Source organism: Camellia sinensis, chromosome 8 (assembly GCF_055761805.1).
Source record: "Camellia sinensis isolate YWXY chromosome 8, ASM5576180v1, whole genome shotgun sequence".
Taxonomy (NCBI): Eukaryota; Viridiplantae; Streptophyta; class Magnoliopsida; order Ericales; family Theaceae; genus Camellia; species Camellia sinensis.
In genome coordinates this window covers 17,830,526-17,841,220 of record NC_138968.1, presented here as the reverse complement: position 1 = coordinate 17,841,220, position 10,695 = coordinate 17,830,526, and the positions used below count along the sequence as shown (strand labels likewise).

The following is a 10,695-nucleotide window of genomic DNA, read 5'->3' as shown; positions in this document are numbered from 1 at the left end:
TAAAACCTTTATAAAAAAAAAGACAAAAGAAAAACAAGAAGGTTGTTAACATTAAATATATTAAAAAAGAAAGAAAAAAGATTGAAGGTATATTTAACTTTTGTTGTGAACCTTAAATAAAAAATAAAAAATAAAAAAAAATTGTTAACATTAAATATATTAAAAAAGAAAGAAAAAAGATTGAAGGTATATTTAACTTTTGTTGTGAACCTTAAAAAAAAATAATAAATAAATAATAAATAAATAAATAAATAAAAATTGTTAACATTAAATATATTAAAAAAAAAAGAAAAAAGATTGAAGGTATAATTAACTTTTGTTGTGAACCTTAAAAAAAAATAAAAAATAAAAAATAAAAAAAAATTGTTAACATTAAATATATTTAAAAAGAAAGAAAAAAGATTGAAGGTATATTTAGTTTTTGTTGTGAACCTTAAAAAAAAAAAAAAAAAAAAAAAAAAAAAAAAACAATTGTTAACATTAAATATAAAAAATAAAAATGGGGATTAAAGTGGGTTGGGGAAAATCCATACCCATTAAAAAATGGGGAGGGTAGTACCCATGGGCAATGGGGAATGGGGAATGGGGAAAATTTATTATAGGGGAATGGGGATGGGGAATTAATATCCATCCCATTGCCCCCCATTGCCATTCCTAAGTCATGCTATTATTATTTTAATGAGAATAGTGTAATATAAATAAAAAAATTTGCAAATTAATGCGGTTGGTTTAAATTTTCTTAATTGAAATAAAATATTTGTCATTTTAATTTTTAACTCTCAAAAGTCATTTTCACATCATTTTATACCAATTTTTTGTGTGCATAAATGATTGTGTTGGTTCAATAATATGAATTAGTTAAAATATATCCAAATAGAGATCCAAATTTCTTTATTGGAGATTGCTTTTACAACTTTTTAAATTCTCACAAGGTAGAAAGGGTTTTAGATGGAACCTCTAGTTTAGCAATCTCCTTTGTATGCTTTGATAGTACTCTTTACCTATTTTTAAGAATCTCTACCCATTTGCAACTTGAGCGGAGAAAAAAGTTATACAAGTTAAAATTTTGCCTAGATCACTTGAATGATATATAAATGAAGTCTAGATTAACTCTAATTGCAAGCTTATCTTGCTACTATGAAAGATGAAAAACTTTGATATCAGATTGAGATTAGCTTTTTCTAATATGAATTTGAGTTTGAATTTGCTTATGAGTAAGATCTATATTTGATTTGTTAACATCTCGTTTAAAATCAATTTATTATGTACATAAGTATATACTAAACACATTTTAAAAATCGTTAAGTTTTGAAATCAAGTTTGAACAACTTATGATTTGCCTCGATAACTTTATACCAACTATAAAAAATCAACTTACTCGAGCTAACTTCCTTATCAGCTCAATTAAAACTCATGAGATCAACTCAACAAAAACTAAATCAAATTTGAACACATTTTAAAATTCGTTAAGTTTTAAATCAAACTTAAACAAGCTTACTACTCAGCTCAAAGAAAGCATAATTACTAATGTCAGCCTGCCTAAACATAATTAAAGAATCATTAAAAATAAAATAATAAAAAATTACTTTCACACGAATGAAAACCACATGAAAATGTCAGGTCCCTAATGTACCTCACGATTGTTCGGGTTATTTCTAGGCATATGAAAATGCATGCCAAACAACTGCACTTCTGAAACCAAAACAAGTTAGCTGATCGAATGCACAACCCATATGAAGTTTCCACATCTTTGTAAGATCATTTCAAGAAAGATTATAGCTATACAAACAGTCGGCAAGGAGAGAGCGGCAGGAAACACTAAGAATTAACAAAGTTACTGGTCCATTTTCATCCAATACAAAGCAAAACTAGAAAGAAACAAACCAATGAATAAACAAATTGCCTTGAGCACGCAGTGGCGTTGCATGTGCAGATTTCAAGCTTGCAGTACCCAAATGTTCTATGATATTCTGTGTGAAATGACAGCTAATTTTCTCTAATCATGGTTGGGGATCAGCTGGATCCGCCTTGTCATGGTGAAACTTTACCACAATGCAGGTGATATTGTCAGCGCTGCCACGAGTGTAAGCAGTCTCAGCTAATTTCCGAGCTGCTGCCTCAGCCCCTTCTTCCGTTCGTGCAAGCGAGACAGCATCCTAATAACAAGGTGCATAAATACATCAGCAGATAGTCTTAGTAATAAGAATTTTTTATTTTTATTTTGGGAGAAACTATCAAATAAGTCCTACTTTTTTATGAAATTTCAGTTGAGTCCTATTAACAGCATGTTGAGAGGGATGATTCATGTATTAAGAAGACTCAATATGAATATTTCATTAGTAAAGTGGGACTTACTGGGAATTTTCCTTTTTAACTTTTTCTTTTTCTTTTTGTGTGGGGGTAGGGGTGTCTGTAACTTTTTACTGTTTACACATTCTAAGATAAAATAAAAAGAAAAAAATAAAAACTTCAATAAAATGGAATAATCTTGCATGTTCATATCGTAGCTGGGATGGGGACGAACTAGCAGTCCCAACAGTTGTTGGACCACGAGCATGGTTCTAAATAGCAGTATTGGGACACGTATCGATATCGGTCGCAGTGTAACGGTATTGGGTGTTTCAAGCGATACATATCGGGAATTAGGAAATTTGGTCGTGAAATTTCAAAAATCATTCACAACCCTTTTAAAAGTTAATTATACACAATTTTTGCTATCTTAAACTTAATTTCTCACATTTTAATTTATAAATTGATATATAAATCATTTATATATGATATTTTTATCACATTTAATTAACATTTTCTTTTCTTTTTTGGGATGTGCAGCTCAGTTGAGTCACAGAAAAAATAAAAAGTAGAAGTTTGATGAATCCCACATCTGTAGTGTAATAGCATTTGAGGCATAAGTTAGACTATAAAACAATTGAGCTTGAAACATGAGATTTGCTGGGTGTCCCACATCAGTTGTAGAACAAAGCTTGTGGCATCAACAGGCTTTAAAACCATAGCCCAGCAGCAGCTAAGCTAAAGAGCCGCTGGTTTCCACAAGGACTCGTGTGCAGCTCCAAAGAAATTTTTTTGAGGCAGTGTGTAACAGCCGGTTTGCTCAAAATTGGTTTGTTTATCGGTTACGGGCCTGTGAACTGCCCGTTTTGCTTGAGATTTTTATTCACACCATTAAACCAGTCTGTAACTGGATCGGTGAGGCCATTTTCTGTTACGTATCAACCGGTTTGCTACGAACCGGCCGAGTTTTAGAACTATGATTACGACTGTGTAAAGAGTTTCCTGATGACAAGTAAAGAAAACGTTATGGTCATCATTTATCAAATAGCTTACCTCATTGGGTACCACATCCCATAGCCCATCACTGGCAAGCACAAGCAATTCAAATTCTTCATAAATCTCTTGATCCTGAAAAATAGTATAAAATTTGAGGAAATTCATGACTGCAAACTTGAAAACAAGGAAAGAAAATAACTGATGTCATAAATGGACTCAAGTACAAGTGTCTAATATATGCCTGTTAAAAAAAGAATAAAAACCTCACTACTGTGATACCCAACTCTATAGAAAATAAAAACCCCATTACTGCAATACCAATTTTACTATTTTTTCAATTAATATCTTGGCTAAATACAACCAACCTACATCTATTTCCTAATACCCTAGTCCTTATTCAATAAATGTACATTGGAACTACTGTTACTAATCAAGTTATTTGAACATACGATGTTATATTGTCAAAGCATAAAGGTAAAGTTTTTCAATGTTCTCGTTGACTTAATCCCACGAATACTTTTTTTTATAAAAGATGTAATCCCATCAATACTTGCTAAAATAAGAACTTCAGTAAATACTTGGAGAAAATTTCATTTTTATACTTCCTGTGTTTTAGAAGAGTTTTGAAGATTTCTTAGGAGAAATACCTGGAATTCTTAGGAGAAATACCTGGAAAATATAAAATATTAAAGGAAACATAAAAGGGCGTAGTTTCTATTTTTGTCTTCATTGACTTGGGCTATTGCTCATTGATAAGCAACAAAAAGGGAAATAAGAAATAAATGGAATTACAAAGAAACTTCATCTCTAAGCACATAAAAACCACAAAATGAATCAACTTATAATTTCAAGGATTACCTGGATCTCAGGTTCTGCCACAACAAATTGCTTCAACATGCGGTTACCAAAAGCACGAGACATTGCTAAGACACCTCCAACTCTCCAAGTGCCTGACAGCAGACCAACACAAGATTCTTAGACTGCCAAACATAAGGCCTCAAATATCCTTGAGCGATGATTATCTTATTACTTTATTATCTTGTGAGGCATGTACAAACTCGGGTTCTTATATAAGAAATTATCTATTGACCTTGTCCTATATATGAATAATTTCTAACAAACATACTCATGGATGCAGCATCAACAAGAATATAATCAAGTTTCGGATGGTATGCATAAGATTCTCAAGCCTGGATGCCTTAGAATTTGAGTTGATTTCAGCTGGGATACACTCCAATCAGTCACAGTGCAAATTTGTTCACCCCATCCCAAACATTCTATGTCCATTTCTAGGCTCATGCTCCAAATCGTCACACTTTCAAACTCTCAGGGATTGCATTGATTACAAAACAAAAACTTGATCCTTTGGAGCATGAGAATATCTACACAACTAAATGATTGCATGGCTAGAGAAGAAAGGTCAGGATTTGGATTCCACCCACGTGTACAAAAGTCAACCCAATCAGAATTCGTGATAATAATAATATAAAAAAGCTTCAACTCAGAAGTCCAAACTTCTATGACCTCTAAAATAAATAAAGAAAGAAGGTATAAATGAATATATCCCCTTTATTAAACAAGCTAAAATTATGAGCTAAAACCCATCAAATATTCACCCAGCACCACATTACTTTTGTTTGATAAAAAGGAATGTCATTGCAGTCATCATGACATGAATTTGCAGATTCTCTAATCAAAAGACAGGTTATATAAAAATGGAAGTCTTACCTGCCCACGTTACAACACCTCCAGCACTTTCAATTCTCTTCCGCTCATCACTTCTATTAGGTTTATGATCCTCCGAAAGAGCAATTGCTGTCAAGCAGGAAGAAATAAACTACTTTTAAGAAATTACAGCCACAACTCCACTATGATTCTTTTATTATTAGTTCTCTTCTCTGTTAAAATGTGCATCATGAAGAAAACAAGTAAAAATAACTCAATAACACAAGTAGCATAGCCTGTATAGGGATATAAATCAATACCAGATCAAAAGCCAGCCACTACAAGAATGATTCTGGATGTATCAAGTATTCCTTCTGTTAAGTGGACTCTTCTGAATAATGTCAATTACCCTTGTTGACCACACGACGCTTGGGCAAAGGGTAAGGGATACACATTTGACATGTCTAGTTGGGCAGGCACCAAAAAAGGATGTTTGATAATTTAAGTTTACTATGCAACAAGTAATTTAAGTTTAACAGTAAGGGATATCCATGCCATGCAATTTCAATCATGGTATCTGTTTTATGGTTATTCCACTCATAGTTGTCAAATCGGGATTCGTATCGTGAATCGAAATGGCCTCGTACTGAATCGCGAATCGAATCGAATCGAATCGTGAATCGTAAAGATTCGGTCACTTTTTTTAAATAACTTAAAAACATATATCTACACATTTAAATGTTAAATATATCTTATGAATATAAAATATTTAGACTTAAATCAACAAAAATGTTATTTTGAATGATAATCACGTAATTTAATAGGTAAGAAGTTAACAAAGATTCCTATGTAAAATCACCATCTTACTTTTTTTTTCTTTTTTTTTTTTATAGATATTTTTTATCAACCATTCTTAATAAAGATAATAACCAAATAGACAAACTATTAATTTCTAAAGCAACAATAGTTAACAACGATATTGGTATTTGGACAATAAGCACATATACTTTTCTAAGTAAGAGTAAGCAAATAATAAGAAAGAATTATTTAGGATATTTTATTTTAAAGTCTAAAACATTTTAAAAGGTATAACTGACCTCACACATGTAATATTCAATTTAATAAAATAGTAATAGATAATTCATAGTGTAACTTTAATCTTAAACATCTTTAGAAGATATATTACAATTTTTTGAAGGGAAAAAAAATGAGAAGAAATGTTAAAAATATGTTAGGTCTGACTGAATCTGATTGGATTTGGATCCTATAAAAAACTCCATGATCACTAAAATAACAACAAATCATATATATATGTTGGTTATTTTGGTATTAAATGCTATTAGAAGGTGTATTATGTTATTTTCACTAAAAAGATGGAAAAAATGAGTCGAAAATATGTCGAACATAATAATTTCAAAAATTACATGAATCGTAAAAAGTGAATCGAATCGTGAATTGATTGTGAATCGTGCGATTTACTAGAGATTCACTTCCAAAATAGATTCATTCATAGATTCGTATCGATTTTGCAAAAATTGTGTATCGAATCGCGAATCGTAAGATTCTGATAACAGAATTTCCACTAATAGTCCCCCTTTCAATGTTTCACTTAAAAATGAGCAAGCTATCCTCAATTTCAACCAATGCGTCAAGATCAAACATGTTATGCTTCACCAGAGATATAGGAGTCTTTTTTGACTCAATAATTACCAACCTTAAACTTAAAAGACAATACATAATGTGAGATGTACCTTTGCCAGCCTTTGATATTACAGTCCGTGAATCTCCAACATTCGCAACATATAAATGGTTACCAACCAGAACTGCTGTTGAAGCAGTAGAACCATCATCACGAAAAGTATTTTTTTCGGACTCTAAAAAATCCATGTCTGTTTGTTGATAAGTTTCACCTGCAATTTATACAAGTTACTAGGTGAAAAATCTCTGCATAATTGAAGAAGTGATTTGTCCAGGATCCCACACCCTGCAAACAGTACATGAGATTGACTTGAATGCCATTTTAACATTAGGGTCTGTATGGTACATATTTTTTTCCTCTGCAAGTTTACACAAGATACCAGGCCAGATGTCTTAATAGGTAAAAAAGTGACCAGTCCAGGATCCACACCCTGCAAACAGAATATGACATAGACTTGATTGCCATTTTAACATTTACAGCCTGTCCTCCTATGTAAACTTTTACCGGCTTAACGATTTTTTGCCAGTATGGGATCCCGCACTATGGCTGCATAATCTGATCTAGGGGGAAAAAAAATTAATGCTTGCAACGGAACCTTAGAAACTTGACTCACTAATAGCCAATTTGGTGTTTGTTATAAATTGTGGATGCTTCATCAGATTCTCAAAGAGATGTCGCTTCAAAAACTCAGCCGCACGAGAACCACCATGACCTGTTGCAACTCATCGTATTCATAAAAATAGATCATAAAATTTAAAAATTTACAAAAAAAATTCATAAAAACCTCAAACATTACTTATAAGCAAGGATTTAGTCCCTGACAGATGTTCACAAAAGTAGCCGAACTGTCTGGAGAATTGACCCATGCCGACAGACTAGGAGCTCAAGTCATCTATGACGTGGCAATTCAGAGCTCTACAATAAAAGAAGGGCCTATCTAACTGTAATCATTCAATTAATAATATTCCTTCTCTGAAAGATCATAAATAAACCAACACAAATGTGATGAACGGATGCAATGACTACAAAGTTTTATTGTTCTGTTTACTTATGCAACCTGCCATGTGTGAGCTATTAAATATAAATATATCCGTCTCAACACGTCCAGTTTTTTTTTTTTTTTTGTCGATAAAAAAATATTTATTAGAAGACCATCAAAAGGGGATGCAATGCAATGCAAATACATAACAACACATGTCCAGGTATCTTACCATAAATTGGTAAAACCTAAAAGACAAGGATATTCCTACTCCAATTATTTTATTCTGTAAGAATAACATATGTGCAATTCAACATTCTTGTGTTTCACATATTGGAATCCCTGTTTCTATGTCAGTCACAGACACTTGAGCAGTAACCTTCTTACATAGCTAGAACTTGTATGCTCAAAAGGTAAAAAAAAAAAATTAAAAATTAAAAAAAGGAGAGAAAATATAGCATCTCATGTCATAATTCACGCTTGAAGGTACAAATGTGGTGAAGAACTCTGACGTAAAAGATTATCAGAAAAAATCTAACCATCAAATACTCCAAACATGCAGACTCTTTTCCCATCAATCTCACAAGTTTTAACATCAAAGAAATCCTCCATGCTTGCTCTCTTTCCCCTAAAACTTGAATATCCACTGCTCAGTTTTCCGTCTTCACTGTCAAATCAGAAGAGAAACAAAAGTAAGTAACCGCAGCTTACTAGAGATAGAATAATAGCCTTAGTTTTAAACAATAGAGTCAACTTTAGGATCCCATGACCTGATGTTATTAAACTGATCATCATCCAGAATGGTGGCAGCCACATACTTCTAAGAATAGTGACATTATACAAACAAAATAAAATACACAGCATTTGTAAACAGAATGATGTGCCTACATTGTGACTAATCATTTTAAAACAAATTTCCCATTTAAATGACATTTAACTATAGAAATGTCACCGCCACATTATTTTGGTGACAAATTATGTATGAATATCATTTTCCTACTTCTAATACCCTTCTTCAAGACTATGGATTACGTAGAAAATTATCTTTAAACACAATATGAGCAATTCTATCATCCTGGAGTGACAAACATGCCCCAACCTCTCAAGTAACACAAGGCATAAAAGACGGTGATTCAGAAGTTGACTCTAGAATGACCAGGCTGAGTTCACATCCAATCTGTGCATATTCATTTCCAAGTGGCCATAAAAATACGTTCTAAAAAGGACTACAAACTGCACAGGCTTTAAATATATCAATCTGCTGCTGTGACGGGAAAAATCTTACAATATACTAACAAACAAATGATGAGATGGAAATTTTAAAAAACCAATCACCTTTTCCACCCTCCACCAGTATAGCCACCATCATCATGTTTCTCTGGTAACATATCGACAATGGGTGCTCGGTTGGCAGTTGCACCGGTATCTACCATCATCTCTACTGTCTTTGTAAATTTACGATTCAACGAATAAGGTAAGCCGCTAGAAGCATTCAAATCTCTTCCAAAGTTGCACAATTGCACCCTTCCCTTGGCGAATCTCCCAATATACCCAGCTTGAAGAATCACAGACCTTAAGCTACTGTTGCATACCATTAAATCCACAACCAATTTCCGGATTTCCACCCTGACAAACCAAAACAATTTCTAACTATTGTCATAAAATTCACAATAATTGGATATTCGAGGCTGTCAAATCACACAATTATATCTATGTTTAGTTGCTGAGAAAGTAAAGAAAAAGGGCATGAAATAACACTTTTGTTCGCACAATTATGTTCGATTCATTTCTTAAAAATGCAAACTTCTAATTCAGATTGTGCAATAATTGTGTTAGCCTCACTTCACATAACTAATGGAAAATTAAATAATATAAAATTTCAAAGAACTTTCATTTTATGTTGCTTCTGCTTCTGCAAAAAAAGCAAAAAAAAAAAAAAAACAAAAACAAAAAACAAAAAGCCTCTATACCAAGCACTTACATTTGCTCATTTTCAAAACTTTTCTTGCTTTCAATTAACATAAACTCTTGAATCTGTAATTCTAAATCTCTTTTTCTTCACCTACATCTGATTAACACTTAAAAAGAGAAACACATAGAAATACGTGAGAGAAACAAATATCAAATTAATTACTCTCAAATATCAAATTAATCCATAATCATGATTACGAAAAATTACTCGACAATTAACGAAATCGAAGCTGATTCAATTGAAGATGAGTTCAAGCTATTACAGATCGGTGCTTGAAATCTTCCAGGTTCAGCTCCGGATGGAATCGGATCGAAAGACAAAAAGTAACAAAACTGTCAATATCGTAGAAGATCCGAATATGAGATACGAGTGAAGTGAGAAAATCAAGTTGAATCCAGCATAATTGATAAAGAAAGAAAACTTTTTCTCTCTCTGTGAGAGATTGGAAGAGAATCAGAGGCCCTTAGGGGAGGGAGAGAGAGAGAGAGAGGGTCGTTCGTGGCTTGGCACCGAAGAGAAGGACCAACGTGGCAATGCTCATGCAGCCATTTGGGGGTGATTGGGTTGGGGGGTAAGTTTTTTTTTCTTTCTTTCTGAGAAGTTTCTCTGATACAAATACAAGTTAGTGTGACCTGTGAATAGAGGCCGAGTTTGGTTCGGAGATAGAAATAAAAAAGTTTGAGTTAAGTGTGATTTATCTCTTGATATTTAAAAATCATTACATAATTTTCACATAGTTTGTAGATCGAAACGTATATTAACTTCTGTTAATAGAAATTATAAATTGACAACAATTATATCTAGTATTTTTAAAGGTGAAAGTGTAAGGTGAGGTGTTTTATCCTTGTTGAGGTGAGGGGTAAGCCTTTTGAATTTTGAATTTTTTATTTTTATAAAATACAAAATTAATTAAATATAACATAAAAAGAGTAAAAAAAATAAGAATTACTAAATAAAATTCTTAAAAGCAATTCTAAGCATAAAACCAAAATTAATTAATAATTTCAATAATCGTAAGAGCTTTCTAAGTCATTCTCATTAATATTATAATAAAAAAATAACTTAAGTGATGGTAAAAAATAACTTAAATTTCAG

At 32.2% G+C, this 10,695-nt stretch overlaps 1 protein-coding gene across 7 annotated transcripts; it reads right to left on the bottom strand.

The window, feature by feature from the left end:
- Positions 1–1,734: 1,734 nt before the first annotated feature.
- LOC114298095 (Protein phosphatase 2C family protein) lies at positions 1,735–10,280 on the bottom strand. 7 transcript variants are annotated; one of them, XM_028242897.2, is made up of 10 exons: positions 9,863–10,264; positions 9,610–9,706; positions 8,964–9,254; positions 8,168–8,295; positions 7,263–7,361; positions 6,702–6,860; positions 5,014–5,100; positions 4,144–4,235; positions 3,343–3,417; positions 1,735–2,156 (listed from the first exon to the last, which is right to left on the bottom strand). In XM_028242897.2, the coding sequence occupies exons 2-10, from the start codon at positions 9,648–9,650 to the stop codon at positions 2,001–2,003; spliced, it is 1,128 nt and encodes a 375-aa protein (XP_028098698.2). In that variant the 5' UTR covers positions 9,651–9,706; positions 9,863–10,264; the 3' UTR covers positions 1,735–2,000. The 7 variants fall into 7 exon arrangements, with proteins under 7 accessions (XP_028098698.2, XP_082738266.1, XP_082738269.1 ...); XM_082882140.1 differs by having other exon boundaries at positions 9,808–10,229; XM_082882143.1 differs by having other exon boundaries at positions 9,610–9,696; positions 9,863–10,213.
- Between the last annotated feature and the right edge of the window lie 415 nt (positions 10,281–10,695).

Coding starts and splice junctions, on each gene's coding strand:
- LOC114298095 (XM_028242897.2), bottom strand. CDS start 9,650: ATGTTAATTGAAAGCAAGAAAAGTTTTGAAAATGAGCAAAT. Junction 3,418..4,143: donor TGGCAGAACCTGAGATCCAG/GTAATCCTTGAA, acceptor ACTATTTTTCAG/GATCAAGAGATTTATGAAGA. Junction 2,157..3,342: donor GGGATGTGGTACCCAATGAG/GTAAGCTATTTG, acceptor CCTTGTTATTAG/GATGCTGTCTCGCTTGCACG.